The 20,383-nt window shown below is 40.0% G+C and overlaps 1 protein-coding gene across 1 annotated transcript in view; it reads right to left on the bottom strand.

The window, feature by feature from the left end:
- The window catches only part of ELOVL2 (ELOVL fatty acid elongase 2), a 49,661-nt gene extending 29,686 nt beyond the window's left edge, over positions 1–19,975 (bottom strand). The window contains exon 1 of the mRNA XM_027676199.1: positions 19,738–19,975. Coding sequence (XP_027532000.1) covers positions 19,738–19,740 — 3 coding nt within the window. The 5' untranslated portion in view covers positions 19,741–19,975. The remainder of the gene's footprint in view (positions 1–19,737) is intronic.
- Positions 19,976–20,383: the final 408 nt, after the last annotated feature.

Below are 20,383 nucleotides of genomic sequence, written 5' to 3'. Positions count from 1 at the left end.
AAATATTAAAGAAGTTTTCAGAAACTGTAGTGTTGGCTCCAGAATGGCTGAAATAGTGGATGAAATGAAGCAGAGGGAACTCAAGGTAAGACCCAGAACTGCTAATAAAAGAAATTGTTTATCTTTTTATTGCTTAAAGTATTTAAAATTACTCTGGAACAAAGATGTACAACAGGGGACAATTCTCAACCACAGATTGCTTCAGACAACCTTTAAGGTTTTTGTCATCTCTATTGTTCATGATTTTTGTGTTATATCTGTAGGGGAAATAGATGTAAAAATATCCCTTAAGAAAGAACCTGTTTAGGAATTATTATACACAAACTGCAGAGAAAGATGAAGATAAAGGCAGAAAGGTGATCCAGAGGTTCCTACGTATTGTGTCTTATATTCAATGAAATTGGGAGACAGGACATGCAGAAGTTGGTAATAAACTGTTTGTTTATGTAATTTATACTTAATATATGGATCTCACTGCAAATAATCTCACTGAGAGTAGGAACAAGTTGGACGGAGCTCATGAGAGAAACAGAGAACTAGCTGGGGAATGGGACTGCCACTACCTTCCATGGATACACAGGGAGGGAGGGAGAGAGGGAGGAAAAAAAATAGCTAGAAAAGACATTATCCTAGATCCCCTTTTTTAGCTTTTTAGATTAATCATTTCAAAAGACAGAAACTGGACAGAAAATTACTTGACGTGGTAATTTCCGTGTTGCATGTTCTGGGACATTCTCTCCGCTCCAATGGCTGATCAAGATTAGGGCCTAGCTACATTACAAAAACCTTAACCAGCACAGTGGTATTGCCAGAACTCCTAGAAGAGGCATAGCTCTCTGACTGGGGTAAGCTGGGCTGGCTAAAGGGTTCTTCTGCCAATGTAAGATGCACCTCTGTGGGATGTTTTTGCTGGTGCAGTAATCTCACTGCCTGGTTCCTTACATCTGTCCTACAAAGGCATGTAATTTGGTATGACAGAAGTGACCAAAGCTAAGCAATACTGCAGCAAGGGAAGTTCTCCTAGTGGACTGAGTCTGGAGAGGTGCCTGTATAATACATGAAAAATGTTTGGTAATGCTCCTATTTTGCGGAAAATAGTCAAGAATAGCTAAGAAAAAGAACTACAGGTGACTCCATCTAAATATATAGTCATTCTTTTAGAATTCCAAGAAAAGAGAGATCTGTATCTTTGTTTTGGAAATGCAAATTTTGTAATACCTTTTAATGTAACACAAAAATCTCTGAAAATATGGTATGGTGGAAAAAAAACCAAAAAACAAAAGAAGGCTGTTCCAGCTTTAGCACAGAAAAGAAAAAATGAATGGTCTTTGCATGCTTATTTTCTCTTCCTATTTCTTCTAAAGGCTTTCACAATAAACTGTAAGCATTCCAGGAAAGAAAGATGTTGTTACTGTGGTCAGTAAATTATGTTAAAGATTTCAAGAGTAGCTTTGAAGATAACACAGAATAGCACTGTTTATATTTTAGAAATATAGAGTATTTCTAAAAGATTTCACTGAGATCCATGTCTGATCTGAAAACAATTTATTTGATTTGCAGTGTTTTTCACCCAGATTGTATTTTATTCCTATTAATTTTTCATACTATGCAATATATGATTCATTCCATGGCTAAAGCTTGCACACATATATGCAAATGTCTGGATATTTTCCAATAGATATTATCAAATGCAGCATTTTTTGTGACAAAAAGGGCAATATCTTTGCAGCTGAGAGTTATTTTTGCATGCATTTGGAAAAGACTGACTGCAGGTTGGCATCCTATGTGAGACTGGTAGCTTGCAGGTCTGCCTGTTATCTGACAGAGCAAATTGGTGGGGGAACTGAACCATCACATAGGCTGGTTTTCTCTAGAGGGAATTGAGAACAGCTGTTTGAACAGGGATTACAGCCAGAAGTGCTGAACACCTTCTCCTGCACTGATTTAGTCACTGAAGACAGAGCTGAGTTGATGAAGGTGTTACTGAGGGTGAAAAGTTAAGGGAAAGGTGGCTGAAAAGGAAAGGGAGCCTTGCAGGTTTTCCCTCAGTAGCTGCTCAGGTTACACGACCTGCAAGAAAATGCAGTTTTCAGTGGATTCCACAACAAGAAGACTGGCTAGCAATTTCTGATATGAAAAATGAATGGAAGGATGTGAAGTTTGGTAAGCATGGAAAGACACAGCTAAATGTAGCCAGAGATTTTATCTTCAACAGTTATGGCATTTGGGCTGTCTAGGTGGCTTGATTTAAGGTTCTATTACTATTCTGCTGTTCAGAGAAATTTAACCACAGGGTTTAGCAGTGCCTGCCAAGAAGCAGGAGGCTGGCAGCAGTATTTGCACCAAACCTGAAGCAGAACATTTGACTGATTTGATTGCCTAAATTACCAGCAGCATGCTAAAAGATGCTACTTACATGGGCAAGCCGAATTTCTTTAATTTCATCTTCATTTTTAGTTCTGTGTTCTCTCTACTCAAACAGATTTTGCAAGGAAGAGTTAAATCTTCAAAGAGGTCTGGGGCATAGTGTTGTGGTGCGTGATGCTGAGGTGTCTTGGTGAGCTATGTGGTCCCAAGTGAGATGTGTAAGCTCCCTATTCAAGGCACAAGACCTGGCTACCTGATTCCCTGCAGACACGCACTTGGAGAGGGTACAGGAGCTCCCTTTCTGGAGGGTGGTAACTAAGCAGCTGTGGCTGCCTGCCTCTGCTTGTGACGCACAGCCAGAAATTGTTTCCGAAGCTGGGTACCTACATAAGTATTTCCCCTTGCAAACACAGGTAGGATAAGAAAGTGGTACCTGGATACAAGCAGCAGCCAGCATGCTAGGTGTGCCTGGGACACCAGCATTCACACCTACTCTTTGTTTAATCTGTCAGTGGACTTTCAGCTTGTATTCTGAATCTGCCCTGAGCCTTAGACTAGCAGTTAACTTCAGAATTTATTTCTTCAACTACAGCTCTTGTCTCCCTAAGAAATACTTTAGTATGTGTCTGAGCAGGGACTAGAATCCAGATGTTGAGATGAATGACCTTGGCTCCAATTTTTCCCTTTTCTTTGATACTGGTGATGTCTGACTACTCTCAAAAATTTAGAGGGATGTGTCAGCCCAAGCAGTCAAGAAAGTCATAAAAAGATGTCAGATATGAGTTCAATTTAGGTTGAGTAGTTTGACCTTAAAGATCATTTAGTTCCAACTTCCCTGCCACAGGCAGGAACCTTCCAGTAGACCACATTGCTCAAAAGGGAAATCTTTCCTCTTGAAAATATATACCTCTGCTCTTTGGGGGGTTAGAAACTGGTCTTTCAGCAAGTATCCCTGTGGACTCCATGTGTCGCTGGTGAATAACGTCACTTTTATACAGTTCCACTTGTTCTGAAGGTACTTTCTGTGGGTGCTTCCACTCCCAAACCAGATTGGAATATTAAAGCAATAGGAACTGTGGACACAGGAAACATCCCCTGTCATTGCCCACAGTGGAGAAACAGCAGAGAGTCAAACCAACAGCTCCACAGGCAAATAGAGGCTTCCACAGAAAAGAGCAAGGCCAGAACGGACTTGGTACAGACCTCTCCTAACTTAATTCCCATTTTCTGCTAAAGCAGCTAGTGGCAGAAAGCCAACCCATCCTTCAGTATCTGTTCCTGTGTTATCTTTCCTTCTGGTGAAAGGGAAGCAGATGACTTTGACACTTCAAGGTTGAGAAACTTCCACATCTTCCTCTGTGGAGTGCGAGTTTGGGTGGCCTCCATATGAGTCAGAGGACATGGCTTGCTTAACAACCCCTTCCTTAGGCATCTTGCAGCTCTCTGAGTATTATTCACAGAGAGTGTTAAGAGAAGCAGTGGCCTATTAAAGGCAGAGCCTTTGTCTTGCTGCCCATGTGGCACTTGCACCCACTCACACTGAGGAAGCAGAGCTCTTTGGTGAGCTTGCTCATTGCCCCCAAAACAACACGTACATGCTTTCTGAGCTCCAAGCAAGGCTTTAGCTGGTCACCTCAGAGTGGGAGAGTGACCCAAGGAGACAAGCTGTGCTTGGTCTTCCCCAAAACACACCCGCACCCCATCCTGCTCATGGTTGTAACTGCAGCACAGGCGCACACCCCACACCAGCTGTAATCTGTCTCATCTACAGCTGTAATATCCACCCTCAGTGCTGATTTTTTTTCTTGGGTTTTACAGGTGTGAACCTATAGGCAACCCATGCTGCTGCTGCTGCTGCTGCAATGCTTCTCTGAAACAACAGCTTGGGGAATGATAAAATTTTCTCACACATAAGGTGGTTTTGGAAAAAGTGATAGATAACAACCCAATGCATTAAAAGGAAAAAAAATAAATTTACTTTTGGACATTCCTAACATTTGCCTTTCTAAAAAATTATGATACAAAATGAAGATCAAACTGTAAAAGCTTTGTGTTTATGTTTTCTTCTCTCTTCCTAACAAAAAATACCATGCTTTCTTTTTTTCTCCCTCCAAAAAGACTGAGTTTTGATACTGTAAGGTTTCACTAAGTATCCCAGCTCTTATGGCTCTCTGAAAATGCTAGGTTTTAGCTTTAGTGAAGTGGAATGGCAAGTTCTACCTCATACTGCCAAATTATAATACATGAAGAAAGCCCAAACACGAGCATGTACTACTTTAATGCAATTATATTTGCAGAGTGAGTTGTGCAGCATTTTACTTTGTGTAAAACTCATGAAAATGGATTGCCTGGCTTTGGGGGTTGCTGTCAGAAGCAGGCACTGTGTGAGCACCTCAATTCTGTGTGGCAGGCCTTTACAAGCAGGAAACTCCGGAGAAACACTTTTCTCTGAAGCTTTCTCAGTTGTGGGTTGATGATTGGTGACTCCCATAGGAAATGGGAGTTTGAGCTGTTTTCAGCTGAGGAGCTAACATACTCGGACTTTTCACTTCTGGATAAATGGCACTAATATTTAGGCTCCTTCTGCTTTAGGGTTTTTAATTTTGTTTAATAAGAGGTCTATTTTCACTTGCTTTTGTAGTCCTGCTTCATGCTAAGCCTGCTCATCCCACACATGGGAGTAAGGACCTAGGTGGAGGAATATCTGCTTTATGGATTCTGTCAGGATTCAAATAAAGTTGAAACGCCATCAATACCAAAGGTGAGTAAGCACTAAGAGGCAGAAGAATTTTAATGAAAACATTGTAAATATGTGAGCTATTTCAGATACCAGTCTTTGTTTCTGGGCTATACAACCTGCTAGGAATCATAGAAAATATTAATTTCTCGCATAAAATGAGGCAAGACTTATTTTACCTGTCACGCTACTGTCAGAACATATATCATTGTGAGATAAAATGCTTTTGCAAAATTAATCAGCTCTTTGGACTTTTTTTTTAAGTACAAGGAAAAGGAATTTGGAAGGTTTCTGTACTACAACTGCATGGGTTAGAATAAAAGTGGTATAAGAATCCATTAATATTTACTTGGTTTCCCAAAATCTATTCATAATTTAAGTACTTGAAAGCACTCAGTTCATTACACATTTTTCATTGCTTGATCCTGGCTGAGGGTCACAGTGTCTCCAAGATGAAAAATTCCCTTTCTGGAATCACTGCTTGCATTATTTCCCTTCCACTAATTTCCAAATACTTTTTTTTTTGGATCTGTTCTTTGCAGTCATATTAAATAATTACTAAAATAATACATGCCAATTGCAGTGCTTAAAATAAAACTTATACGGCCTTAAAAGAAGATAGAAAAGGAAGGGTGGCTACTGTGGCCCAATTTGCAGTGTGTATCAGTTGTGTACACTCTCAAGAACCATATATTTATAATCCATCCTCTTGCTTGTTATCAGAATTTCAAAATGAAACTGTTATCAAAGCAGATCACTGCAATCCTTTTAAAAGTAATCCTGCTCAGTTCTACCTGCTACATGGGGGAACATCAGCTTAACTTGTAATTAAAGAAGATTTCTCTGGGGAGACCTCAGATGTGGCCGGTCAGTTCCCAAGAAAATGGTAGCAATTACTGACCTCATTTTTCCTCCGCTCTAAGAATCAGATTTAAATTGACAGAATGACCTGAGATGGAGTATAATTCCTGTCAGTGATGATGTGACAAGAATATATGATTGTGAGGGAATAAACAAAAAGGAAATCAGTTAAAAGTGAAAGAGTAGATAAAAATTCTGCCTCCTTCTAATAGCCTGAGTGAATAAATCCCTTTCTCAGGCAAAGCAACAATCCTCGGGAACTGATTCCAGCTTGAATGACAGAAAGTTTCCTTTGGAGCAGAAGGTCTTAAAGTTACAAGAAAAGAACCCCAATGAATTTTTTTAGAGAGAGGTTAATTTTGTCATAGTTGTTTTCTTAATGGTCTGTTCAGCTCTTGTTGACTTTACAAGGCACTGGGAAGGCAGATCAGTGTCAGAATTAATTTTACATCAGCAATAGGAAAGCCTGCACAGCTTAACATACCTGCTTCCAAACAACTAGACTTGGGAAGGAATGCCTAGCCAAACTATGTGGTGAAGAAGCAGTATACAACTTCTCACTATATAAAAGCAAGAAAATTGCTGCACTCTGAGAAGCACAGGAAAATAATTCTACCAAGACAAAGGAGGATAGTTACACTTTTAAGGCTTCAGATTTACCAGATGATTTGGTTTTGGATCTGAATATTCCCCAGATATGTAGCTGGGTATAGAGTGTTTGCCCAAAATATGCCACGTATGCAACTACACAGTTTTTGCAGCAAAGAACTCACATCCTACATTTAGATACATACAATAAATATACTAGATGGGCACAAGAAGCAAATGTAATGGTGGGGAAGAATTACAGCAACAAGTTTACAAGGCAGCTCAGTTTTCTCAGTATGCCATATTCTGATAATTTTGTTTTTCTCATTATTTGCAGACAGATATTGTCGCTGCTGAGAAGCTGATTTCATAAGTCAGTATAATGCATGCAGGGATTTATTTTGTATTTGGCATACACATTTGACTGTTTTTCTGGAGAAAGAAACAGAGACAAACTGACAACATATCCTTTCTAGTACTGTGAAAATCTCTTCATTTTCTACTGTAACAAACTTAAATATTTAAGATGAATAGGAGATCCTAAGACTCTGCACATGATCTCATGGTTTGTTGGACAAAGAGCCTTAAAAAAACCCCAAAACCAGAACAAAACAAAACTTCCAAAAAAAACCCAAAAGCAAGAGCTGTGGTTTTCCCACAAGTCTGGCAGTGCAGGAAGACAAAGGGCACTCTATGCAGAAGAAGTAGGTTTCTTGGTCGCTGTCCCAAATGTCTGCAACATAACACTGTGTCCCCACGGCGGGGATTAATGTGCAAGGGACTGCCTGCCCCTCCTGATACAGGCAGGGAGGATCAAAAAGGATTTTGTAAAATTTGCTCCCTGACTGGGGCTCTCCCTGACTGAATGGTTTTGCCTGAGTTTGTTAAACAGTTCATACGAGTGCTGGAGGGTGCTCGCCTGCTGGCAGGGAAGACAAGGCAGGTGTGTCAGAAAACCTGCGTGGGTAGCATTTCTGGTTCCTCTAGGCAGACTTAAAACTAGGGCTGTGTGGTTTTCTCTTTAAAAGACAAGAAATTAAATTAAAATAAAGTATTAAAATGTAAGCATATAAAAATTAAATAAAGCCTTAGAATTTTTTTAGTGTCTTGCACTCTTTAACAGACAGTTGTCAGCAGCCCTTTAGAAAACTCTAAGTCAGAAACTCAACTTGTAAAATATTAACTAAATAATTGCTTAATTCAGACTTTTTCCCGCAGTGCTAATTCCCTTTATAGACACACTTTTGCTAAGGACAAGAGTGGCAGAAGATTGAATACAGCCTGTAAATTATGTATCAAAAAGGAAAACTGTGAGTGCTGTTAGAAAAACTGACAGCTTTATACACACATGTAATTAACACCTGTTTCAAACCAATATCAAAGTCATCTAGTCAGCACATATGAGGTAGAACGCACTTCTAATATAGATAATGCTACAGATACTGTATGTAAGAAAATGAAGAAATGCAACACATATTTTTGCATCACTTAACTCCGTACTGTACATATAGTCAATATATTATAAATTTCTGAAGTTCACTACTATTAATTTTATACTCCTGAAGTATTTTAAAATTGTAATAGCAACAGAATGTGTACAGAAGCTTGTTTTAAATATAAAAACTTCTAGGAGTGATAGAAAAATTGTAACATAGGATACCTTATTTTTTCAGAAAAAATAATAGTCCTGAAAATACATTCATTCTCATGAGCAAAACCACCTCCAGATGATGCAGTTATTTAACTGCCCTGAACTCCTTATAAACATAAAGAAAAACTAAATCAGAGCTAAAGATCTGTTGCATTTTAGGCACCATGAGAGCCACTGTGCTGGCTGGAGAGTTGGATTCTGCACTGGCTTCTCATCTGTGCTTCCCCTGGACTGGGAATGTCCCTGCAGAGCTATTGGCAGTGCTGGTACAGACAAAGTGACTCTGGTTACTTGATACTATCCAAGCAGGAGCTCTTAAAATATGTGATGCCAAGTTCATGTGAGGAGTCATGCAGGACAATGACCTGCAGCAAAGGAACAGTGCTGTGCGACTGGGAGCTGGCACAGCTGAAACAGGAGCAGACAGGTGTTCATATCCTTGGCTGGCTTTTGTAGTGACTTCTTTAGTATAGATTCCCCAATCAAACTCCCTCTGTCCTTCATTTTTACTGAGCTAATCCACCAAGTTCTTGTTTCCATAAATTCACACGCTCTAGAAGTTACAGTCATACTTTCAAGCTTTTCACTGTAACAGTAAAACTAGAATTATATTTAAAAAGAATACCTGTAAATTAAGGTTTTTTACTGACCTCTGTAAATCAGAAATCCCAGAAAGGAACAAAGTGGGATTAAAACCCACAAAAGCATGTCTATATTAATGCCTACATGTTCACTTTGTCTCCCAAATACTCCACTGACTGTCTTATTTAATCCTTATGTAAAACTACTGAGATGAATTCTGCCCAGCTGTATTTCCTTAGTGAAAAATTGCATCTATGAACATTTAGTCAAACTAGGCTAAGTACCTACCCTGATACATACTCTGTGTAACCTGCTCAAGTTGTTGAATTATACAAGGTATAAACTAGTACGTATTCCCATCCTCTTGCCACATGGGAATGGACCTGGAAGAAGCGGGAGATTTACAAGAGGGCATGTTCATAGCATAATTATAGCCTAACATGTATGGGTATATATTGTGCTGACTGCTGGAGAGATCGACAGAGCTCTCTATGGATGTAACAGTCCCCTTATCCAGACTCACTGGACACACTGCTGGGAGTGGAGCCCCTATCTTTTAACTTCTCTTCAAAACATGGAATGAAGGAATCTGGTAAGGTAGTACAGTGCTGCAGGTTATGTGCAGGTTTGTGTGTGGTTTCTTGCTGTTGCTCTCCATGCAGAGACTGGTAAGATAGGTCATGTCGTAACCTGCTTTAGCCACATCCTTAAAATTAACAGCACTCAGCTTACAGATTTGTTCTTGTTCTCATAGTTTGGATGAAGGAAATCCAGCTGTGTTCTTTTGCCCACTAGAGAAATGTTTTTTCTTGGTTAGCAGTCATTTGCTGCACCATTTCTTGTAGTTGCTGCCCAAATGGATAGACCCTGTCCTGAGCTATTTATAAGGATGCAAGTGGAAAAAGGGGAAGGAAAAGAATGGAAGAGGGGGAGGTGTTTGTAGCATGCTGCTGAGGATTAGAGAGTTCACATCCCAGCTTCTAAGGTTTCAGCCTTAATCTTCCAACACATGCAAAGCCTTTCAATTTCACTTCGAGGTCATTAGCCACGTACAAAACAGTCTAACTGCTGTGTGACAAATGCGGGTACAAAACTCAGTACAGGAAGCTTTTCAATGAGGTTTTTAGGAGTATAAATCAGTCTGGGACAGAAACATGGAGCTTTAGGTAAAAATGTCTGCTTCTAAAATCTGTACATTAAATTTTAAATCAAACAGATTTCAAGCTTATGAGTTGTAATTGACATTTATCTTCTAATTTATCATTCCATGCTAGATATCATTTACCAGTAACTGCTGATTGAAAGAAGAAAAGTAAAACCAGAAAAATTCTAAAGGATAAGCATGTCACAATATCTATATTATGTAAAGAAAATGTGACCAGAAGTCATCCAGTGCTTCAGTGGCTATTGCTGGTCTTGCAATACATTTTCTGTCTTTGTGATTGTATGAAATTGATTGATTGATTCAGAATATTCTGAATTGGAAGGGACCCACAAGGATCATTAATGTCCAATATTAGAAGGCTTCCTTGGTGGAAGCTTTTCACACAGCTAGCTTTCTTCATTATTCAGGAAGATCATCTGATAGGATCAGCCTAAGCTGACCTGTAAAATCAAGTGCCATCGAAGTTGGGAATTTCCATGTGACATAACATCTACATGAGAGTGCTGCACTGCAGTGACTGTCACACCCACCTGGACTGACTGAATCATTAATTGATTCTTCGAAGAAACAACCATTACAAAGATAGAGATCATGTGGAAAAAATTTGGTTCCCTTCACAGTTAAGTATCAATGAGGTTCAGTGCTGCTCTGTAGTGGAGAGATAGCTGGCAGGGGGTAAAACAGAGTTGCTGGCAAGGTCAGCTTGAACTATCTGGGACCTGATATACATCACAGGCACTGATCAAATACCACTTTCCAGAAAACGAATATCCTCACAAGCTCAGGTTTCCAAGAAGGATAAGCATCACTTCTTACTTTATATCAGATGTGTGCTCTTGGGAATAACTATCTGAAGAGATGACAATTTCTTACAAGTAAATATAATAAATACATTTGTTTTACAGTAGAAATTAGAAGCAGCATTGATGGCACCTGCAGCTGATTTAAGTTTCAGTACCTCAAAGATAACCCTAAAGACAGATAAGCTTCTATCCTCAAAAAAACCCCCCAAAAAACTAACTACTAGACCCAAAGTAATTGTTTGCCAGCAAAATGTACTACCTGAAAGAGTGGCAAAGCTAATGATGGTAAATCCAGTTATTAAATATCATAAAATACTAAGATGTTACAGGCAAAAAAGTAGCAATAAGAAGCTTTCCCCTACAAAACAGACTATAGCAAGAAACATACATCTCTGTTTAAGTCTATGCAATCTGTAAATGTGGTGAGGGAGCAAATGTTTGATAGCTGTGGGAGTTAAGTAAGCAAGTAAAATAAAAAAATTGCAAGTATCGCTGCTTTTAAAGAAAATCCGTCTGGTTCAAATTATTTCTTCCAGGAAGATTTTAAGAAAGAAACCAGGAGGTGATGTCTGAAGATGTCCTCTGGTACTTTTCCCAGCTAGGTATAAGCACTGCCTTATTTGAGGGCTCTGATTGAATTGAAAGCTCCCTTCACTGACTATACACATTTCTCCTTCATAATTTAAACTCAGTTACCTACAGTATTAACCTGAAGATCTGATCAACTGTATATTGATCAAAATATATCCCAAACTGGCTTATGGAGTCAAGTGCAAGACCATTTCAGGTAACAAATTCTCAAACCACATCTAATTCTGGATTGATGAATGGAGTGTCATAGGTATTTAATGATCTCACTTTGCTTTATACTTTGTTATTTAATTTACATTACATCTTTATTCGAATAATAATGTATCCTCTTCACTTAAATAACCACCTTATTGCATTCAACAAAAACTGCTGAGAATTGCATTTACACCAATCTCTTATCAATGCCATTCATGTTTGGAGGTGGAACAGTGAAAGGACGCCTTTGTAAAAGAAGCAAGAGCACAGGAACTCCCAAATTTGCTGGGACTAGTCTGGGTTTCTTGTTTCCAGCTGGTCAGGACGTTACTTATCCTACCGAGCGCTCGGGAGTTGTTAGGTTTATTGAGTACTTGTAGTACACATCATATTTCAGCAAGACTTGAGGTTTAACGAGCCAGAATATTGAAATACTCACACTCCTTTAAACTCAAGAACACACATCTAGAGGCAAAATGGGATAGTGCTGTGTTGCTTCCTTTCTACACCTCTCCTCGTGACATTGCTCTCTGTCTTGGCTTTCAACTTTGCACCTTTCCATCAAAAGAGTTTCTGATCTGAATTCTGACATCTCCCAAAGGTGTCTGGCAAACAGAAGAAAATTACTTCCTGACTGATGGAAAAGAAATTCTTTTGTGGAAAAAAAATACATTAGCTGTAGTCCTGAGGGGACATTTTAGTGATACCTGATTAGAAATAAAATTATTCTACAAATTTAGTAAATGTAAAAGAGGAAAAAAAGTGGTGCTTTTTCCTCCAAGGTAGGTTATATTTTTTACTTTTTCTTTAGGTTATTGTAAGCAAAATAACTCTCATCTAGCCTTTTATCTTTCAAGGGGTTTTGCAGATACTATTAAAATGCAGGCTTACAAAGACTCCAGCAGTAAGGAAGAAATAACTGTATTAAACCCAAAAGGTTTTCAATATCAGTTTTCACTGAAATGGAGAGCTATTTGTATTTTGCAGAGCAATAAAGCTAAATGCTACTTTTTCTATTGTGTTGCAAAAATTGCCAGTTTTAAAACCAAGTTTCAAATGTGTTTCAGTACCAGGAAATCACAAGCTCTATCTCAGCTTTCAAAGAGGAGCATGAACATCCTGTGATGCTTGTCACATATATCAGGAAAAAAAAAATCTTAGAGGAATATATAAATAAACTTCTGCTAGAAGGTAGAACCTTGGAAATTGAAAAGAATTCCGTAAAACTAGAGATGTGATATACTTTATTTGTCTGGTTCTGGGGAAGGACTGATTCAGTGATACCTTCTCATGGTTCTTAATCATCAAGTTTCCAAATAAAGCCAATAGCTCCAATATTTGAACAGGAGAAATTCCCAAGGGTGCTTTTGAGGGTGAATCCACATTCTTCGAACACATTTTTCAATAGAAGGACCTGATTTTTGGGAGAAGATTTCTTCGGTAACTTACAGAAAGTAAGGTGTCTACTCTTTGGAGAGTGATGATAACTGCTGGTTGGAAGACATCTTTCATTTCTGCTTTCAGTAGCAGTAGGACTTGGGAAGAAGAAAGGAACCTATAAATACTTTACTAATATGAACTGGTTTCTGATAGACTTGTTTTCTATGTCTTTGATTTTTCTTTTTTCTCCATAAACTTGAAAAGATGGAGTTTTTGTCTGGCTTCATGCACAGCCTTCTGTCATTATTAAAAGATACATCTTGAAGAGAAGTCTAGTCAAGGTAAGAAGGTACTTCTAGGTAAGAAGTAAGAATTTTAAGATTTAAAGCCACAGTACAGTCTCTGGTGTAACAGCAAAGTAACATTGAAATGCTACTCCAGGAAGGCACGTAGTAATAACAAGCATTGCATGGGATATTTTTCATATCAGATAAGCATTTGAATTTTGAGTAGCCTGTCACGATGCAAATTGTTTAAACTACTTAGTGCATAAAGAGATCTGAATAATAGATTGACAAGCATATAAAGGTAAAAATAGACTTCATGTTTTTTTCCCTTTTGACAGATGCTGAAAAGAATAAACTGTGTACATAATGAAATATGGTTCTGACATAAATACCAACTTTTAGCAGATGCAGAACTTGCGTAACCTCACAACTAACCTTTTAAACTGCAATAGAAGTAACTTGCCTGCAGTTGGAGAGAAAGCGGGTGTGGACAGTAGTATTCAGAACCACCTTACCAAAAGATGTGCCAATTCCCTGTCATGGAAATCACTCTCGAAAACTTTGCCAACCATTTATTCCCTGCCAGTTTGAGGGCACTTTGCATTTTGGAACAGTTTTATCCATGCTCACAGCAAAATGCAAGAAACAAAGTATTTTTTTACTTCTAGCTGGCTGCAAAAATGCAAGCGTAATATAGGGAAATAAAGAAACAGAATCTGATGCCTGTTTTCCAAAGTGTCACTTGAGAACACAAAAAAAACAATTAAAGAGGAAAATATCTTCTTGTTCTGCTAACTGGTCCCTAACTTTTTTTTCTTTCTTCCATTTCTCCCTTAAATCCTCGAGGGCAAAACCCTGTATTTCAAATGCTAATTCCTGCTTTGGACTTCAGTCTTATTTAAAGAAGATTGTGCAAGGAAAGGAAAGGAAATGACAGTTGATTTTCAAGTTTAATAAGGAAGAAAAAAGACAGTATGAAAGTTCTCTTATGTCTCCTCCTCCAAAACAGTTCTAAATTTACCTCTTTTAAAACCTTAAATCAGGCTAATGAACTCCAAGGACACCTCTTCTTAAAAGTGTATGGAATCCAAATAACAGAGCACCGTCTGCTGGCACAGGATAAGAGGGTGCACAAGCTAATTAGCTCCCTTTCTCTGTTAGCCCCAACAGTAGGTATCCTAGAGTTTAATCCACACATAACTGGAATTTTAAAGCCCAAGACTCTTAAGCCCATTAGTCCGTGGAAACACTCAAACTGACACTTTTCTCAAAATAAAAACGCTAATGACTGTCCTGCATGGTAAGTCCCTATAGATACAAAATGTCTGTAAACTGCATCAGTTATTGTCAAATAGAGGAAATAACAACAGCTGTAGACCTATTATCACGTGAGTAAGTCACTCCCCCTGTTAGGTTGCTGTACCACATTGTCTTTGGTAGCTGCAAAGTGTCTTGAATGGTAACTACTGACTAGCATACTGTAGGGGGCCTTTCAGAATAGGGGAAGAACTGTTTTGTTGTGGTTTCTTAAGCTTAGATTTAGGATATTTATTTAAAACTTGGTCACCCTACTTCCAATTCTTGCTGTGTCTGGCTTTCAAATGATGACACAGAATGTGAAGTATTTCTTGCTTCATTTCCATATCTATCCTTCTTAGGGGGGAAAAAATCAAAATGTCTCCAAACAATGATGAAAACAATCTTAATTTTTTTATTCTCTAATTACACCTCTTCATATACGGATTTCTGCCAGAGAGGGTTTGATTTCCTTCCACATGGGATAGCTGACCTTTACCATTTTATCATGTTCAGTTTTGACAGAGGAAGAGGAAATGCAATGCACCTTAAAAGTCATTAGCTAGATGAACGTAATGTGTAAAAATATCACTCAGTCGTTGTTAGATTGACATCAAGTCAGAGTACTGTCAGTATTAATGCCAATATAATATTAATTGTCATATTCTTGAAGATGTAAGGAATTCTATTTTCCCTCCTAGATCTGAACATAACTAGTCCTCAATAATTAAAGTGGCTTTTGCTGTTATTTAGGTAGATAAGAAGTCCTAAAGGAGTCATTAATATTCACTTCATTTTGTATCGCACTTTACTTGTCAGCTGTGCAGCAGTCCCATGGGTAAAGATGCAGCCACTTAGATATTTTGGCCCATGTATTTAGCATATGATAAAGGCAAGCCATGAAGAGTATATGTAGATAATGGATTTACAAGCTGCACTGTTGCCAGGCACTTAAAAGTTGGCCAATAAATTTGATGTACCTAAAGTCTGAAGTGTGGCATTTATAATGTGGCAGAGCTACAGGTCCCAGGGTGTTTCTTTTCATCACAGCTGGGCAATCCTTCTTGTGCCCTTCCATCATTGCCTCAAAAGGCAGGCTCATCCCAGCAGCTTCCTGGCTCTGAACAACCAGTGGTATACTTAGTTTCATCCTCCTAATTACCCTCCATCCTCCATTACCTTCTGTAATTACAAGCCAGGCTGCACTTGTGCACTTACTCTATCACTGAATACAGACTTGAGACTCAGTTCGTATGAGGCTTATCAATGCCTCAGTTCCTAAATCAGTTTTACAGGCAGTGATTAACAAAACTCTCATATAACGTGTCATGAAAGCATCAGGAAAAATTCTTACCTGAAGTTGCTCTATTTATCTATACTTGAAGTTGGCTTAGATCAGGGAATATACCAGCCCTTTATTTTCACCTTACTTTGGAGTTTACGAATACCTAAAGAAAATACTACTGAAGATTTTTTCCCTAGCTTTTGATTGAGACAGAGGTTTAATTTTAAAGTATTTGCATATGATTAATTTTTCTTCAATAAAATCAAGAGATGCTATAAAACTAAATGAATGTAAAACCAAATGCCTGATAAATAATAGGAGTGTGGGGGTTTTCACAAGTCAGACTGCTTGTAATGAAGATACAATGATCAGTCTTAAAGAATCATAGGATTCTTTAGAGATAAAAGGGATCAACACCAAGGGCAGCATGCAGGTTTTGGTAAGCAGATATCTATAACTAACTATGCAAATGAAACATTGGACTTCAGTTCCTGGAAGCTTTTTTTTCTAATCAATTCCACCATGTGCAAAAGGCTCCAGTGCCTCTTCTTGAGTTTCTATAAAAGTACTTATGTCTATTTTTTCTGTTCTATATGCAGTTTCTCAGCATGTTTTCTCATAGCTTATTAACTCTGCATCAACTGACAAAACCCTGGCTTCCTGCTGTGGGTCTGAATGGCAGGGTTGCTGAACTCTGCTCCCTCTTCATTCTGATGGGGCCAGAGGGGTCTTGTGGGTGTTGTAGCACTGGCTCTCATGTCAGTCAGGGATTTGTGCTGGATTGATTTCTGTCTCCAAAAAAATGTTCTCTTCCAGTCTGCATGTCATTGTTCAGGGGCTAGAATATGCTCTTTGCAATACTCTTTTTCATGCAGTGTTCAGAGCAATTAATTAATAGACAATGAGACAGGCATTTATTTTGGCTACTGTCAATAAAGAAGAGATATTTGTTGCTCTCTAGGGCCCTTTCTGTATGTTCTGCAATCAGTATATGCCCATATCAAGCTTCATATCCTGATATGGTGGCAATGAAGCTTATGACTGCGTAAAAAGAGTTAGTTGTCTTTCTGTGTTGATTTGAAAGTCACAATACCTCAAAGGGTATGAAAATCTCTCAAGGAAATGAAAAAAATTTTCTAGCTGCTGTCTATATAACCCCTCTACAACTGGATTCTTGTAGAGGTACAGACACTGAAACCTACTGAACACAGTTTTGCACTGGTCTCATGTTTATGCTTACCTTAGTGTTACCTAGCCTCTTTGTAAGTATAAGTGGCCATGCACTGCACAAGGTTATACACTCTCTTACTCCATAAAAGTGGGTTTTGACCCCATGGAAAATACACTGACAAATCAAAATGTGTAATCGGTTTAAAGTTCAAGGATGCAGCCAAATCCCGAGCCAGTGTAATTTGACCTAGATTCACTGGAGCAAGTAGAGATGCAGTGAACTACATAGACAGAAGAACCAACCCACTGTGGTTGCCCTCATACAATGAGGATGCTGAGGAGACACTTAATGCCTGATGATGGCAATGGTTTGCTGCTTCAGTGAAATGAAGTTTCAAAAAAAAAAGTTTCCTTAGGCTACTTCCTGCAAATAATAGTGATTGAACACCCAGGATCCTGAGGAAACTCCCAGTTGAGTTTAAGGGGCACTGGCAACACACATCTGCTTATTTCTATGTCACTAGAGAAGGGAGTGCTTAATCCATGTTCCCACTATATGGACCAAAATTCTGTTTGTCATTCATTTGCTACTGATACCTTTGGTAGTATCCTCCCATGCCCCTATGACCCATTGCCCCCAAGCTCCAGGTCTATCTAGAAATCGATGTGCTGTGACTTTTAACCCTGCATTAGCATCATTGCAACACTTTTCATCAATAGCTCAGATTTTTGTTTCAGGAGCTATTATTCCAAGGACACTCTTTCAAACTTTTAGACCCAAAGCAACCTTCAGCCTTTATACCACTTCAAGGATTTTTCCAAATTGGCAATTCTTCTTCCAGAATTCCTTTATATATGGGAAATCTCAGCAACTCTTGAACTCCAAGGTTACTGGACATACAGAAGAGCAAAATTTGCTAATAGAAACCCATGTGCAGCTCTGAATGGCAATTTCTGGATATTGCTTCCAGTCATCTCAAGAAAAATGCCAAGGTTAATTGAACAGCTCTAAGAACCAGGAAGAACAGGTTAAGGGTAGGTCTCAGCTATCATTTCCATTAGTATGAAAGTGCCAGTGCCTATGCTACCAACTAATGTTTCCTTGATGGGTACTACTATAACTGACTTCATCTCAGTCTTGGAAGGAATCAAAATGAAATATTTTAACTAGCTCAGGGTATTTTAACTTTCCAGTTGAATCAGTACGCCTGAGCACCTGGATATTAGCTGTACCAATTCCTGATAAATAATGCACATTATCTTCTGCAACACCAGGTATCTTTGTAACCTTCTTCTTCTGTCATAAGGAAAACATTACCAGTGGCTGGTACTAACTTAGGCTTTGTGCAGCTGTGGTAATTTAGTCATGGATTTTGTGTTTATGTTCCACCCTGCTTGATAAGAAATAGTAATTCAATGACGTAGTGGGAAGTTATGGTGGGGGGCTTAGGCAGCATAAACTACTGCGCCATTTCAGGTCTTTTTCAATAGGGTCTTCTCATATCCATCATCCCAAGGCTGAGTTGATGGCAAATAGAATACATAGGAGGAACAGATTCACACTGACAGCAGGTGGATACACGACTGTTAGGAAGAGGACTGAAGTTAATTAATGGAATGACTATTTGAATATTATTTATGTCTGGATTGTTGGGGGGTATGGGAGGGTCCAAACTGATTTTTATTCAAGAAAGGTAGAATTTACTATATATGATGCAAAAACTTTTTTGGGGAAAAAGTATTTTTGTTGTTAAACCATATAAAAGAAAAACTAGGCTCTGTTGTCAATCATGTCTCAAGCTTCTGATACAATAAGCTTGGCCAAATTATTCATCCCCATGTGCCTCAGAATTTAAGGCTGCAAAATACCTGTATGATACTGTCCTACTTTATAAGGTCAGCATTACACTCAACGCATTGCTGTTTATAAACAGGATGAGCCCCTTTGGGCAAGTTACTATGACTGCAAAGACACAATGTGCTATGGGGAAATGGTCTTGCTCGCTAAATAGGTGACTACATTGTTCCACTTTAACTCTTTTAAATGCTGAACTGGAATCTAAAACTCCATTGTTCATTCATTACATGGAAAAAAAAAAGTGGTCCACTACAGACTGCATGACTGATGGAAGAGCTTCTATTAAGATAACAAATTAACAGGAATAATCGGTTTATGTAACATGCTCAAACACACCTCGAGGTAGAGAAAAATGCACCTGCTAGACACGGGGCAGGGCGAAGGGGGGACCTGGGTGGATGGATGCTCAGGGGCTGCGCACCTCTTGCTCCCTCCCATTCCTCCCTCCACACACGACCACGTTCCTCCACGTGCCTGTCCCCGCACGCCGCCCGGTTGCCGGTGCCGTGCGGATGCCCACGAGGCTCCCTCTCCCATCCTTCCTCCCTCCCTCCCTCCCTAACATCCCTCTGTCCCTCCTGCCTTCTCTATAGCGTCCCTTCACCGCCGCTCCACCCGACCCGAGTGGGGGTAGGAGGCATCTAAGGGCATCCCCCCTTAGCCCCCCGAAAAATCACGCCCCAAATGCGGCCCGTAGGAGTAGGGATAGCAGCGAGAGAGGAGGGAGGGAGGGATGTCAGCGGGGCTGCGGGGGCTCTCTGCCGGCCGCGGCGGAGCGGGGGGCAGGGAGGCACGGCGAGCAGAGGCGGCTCGTTTGCAGCCAGCCCCGGCAGGATGCGTGTGTGTGGAGGGGAGGCGGTGCAGGGTGCGATCAGCCCCGGGGGCAGCGCAGGGCAGGGTCCCTGGGCGGGGGACACTCACCATGGCGGCGGAGCGGCGGCGAGGCGCTGTCCAGGGTATCGCCGGGCTCGGAGAGCTCTGCAGGCGCGGCCCCCGAGCCCCCGCTATAAGGCGCCGCCTCCTCCCCGGCTCTGCCGAGCCCGCCCCCGCCGGTTGCCGGCGGACACGGGGCTGGGAGGGACGGGAGAGCAAAGAGGATGGATGGGGAGGTGGTGGGAAGCAACCGCTGGGAGGGGGAATGCAGTAGTTGAGGAGGGGAAGAGGCTGAGTGATACTGTTCCACCAGCGATCCAGATGTCACAGCGGATAGTGAACGTTTGCCTTTGTTGGAATCTTCCCTGTTGGGAAGATTCAATTCATTGACCAGCCACTTTGGGAGCGGAGAGGGGCACTGTCTGGCTGCTGTGGTCCTGACACAAACCTGTTTCATTCAAAGAGGGTTTAGTCGGTGGCCCAGCACTCGTGTTTGCATTTGAACTTCTCTGACCTGAAGCCCTGAATCCTGCACACACTGTGACAAAGTGAGATCCACCACCTAAGGGTGAGGTGGTTGGACTCAATGATCTCAGAGGTCTTTCCCAATCTAAATGAATCTATGATTCTCCCTGTGGCATCTCCCTGGAGATATGATCTGTCTATTAGGGAGGAATCGATAAGCAAATGTTTA

Source organism: Neopelma chrysocephalum, unplaced genomic scaffold (genome assembly GCF_003984885.1).
Source record: "Neopelma chrysocephalum unplaced genomic scaffold, ASM398488v2 Primary Assembly neopelma1_26b, whole genome shotgun sequence".
NCBI lineage: Eukaryota > Metazoa > Chordata > Aves > Passeriformes > Pipridae > Neopelma > Neopelma chrysocephalum.
Note: the sequence above shows the minus strand (reverse complement) of the source record. Positions and strands in the feature narration are given on the sequence as shown.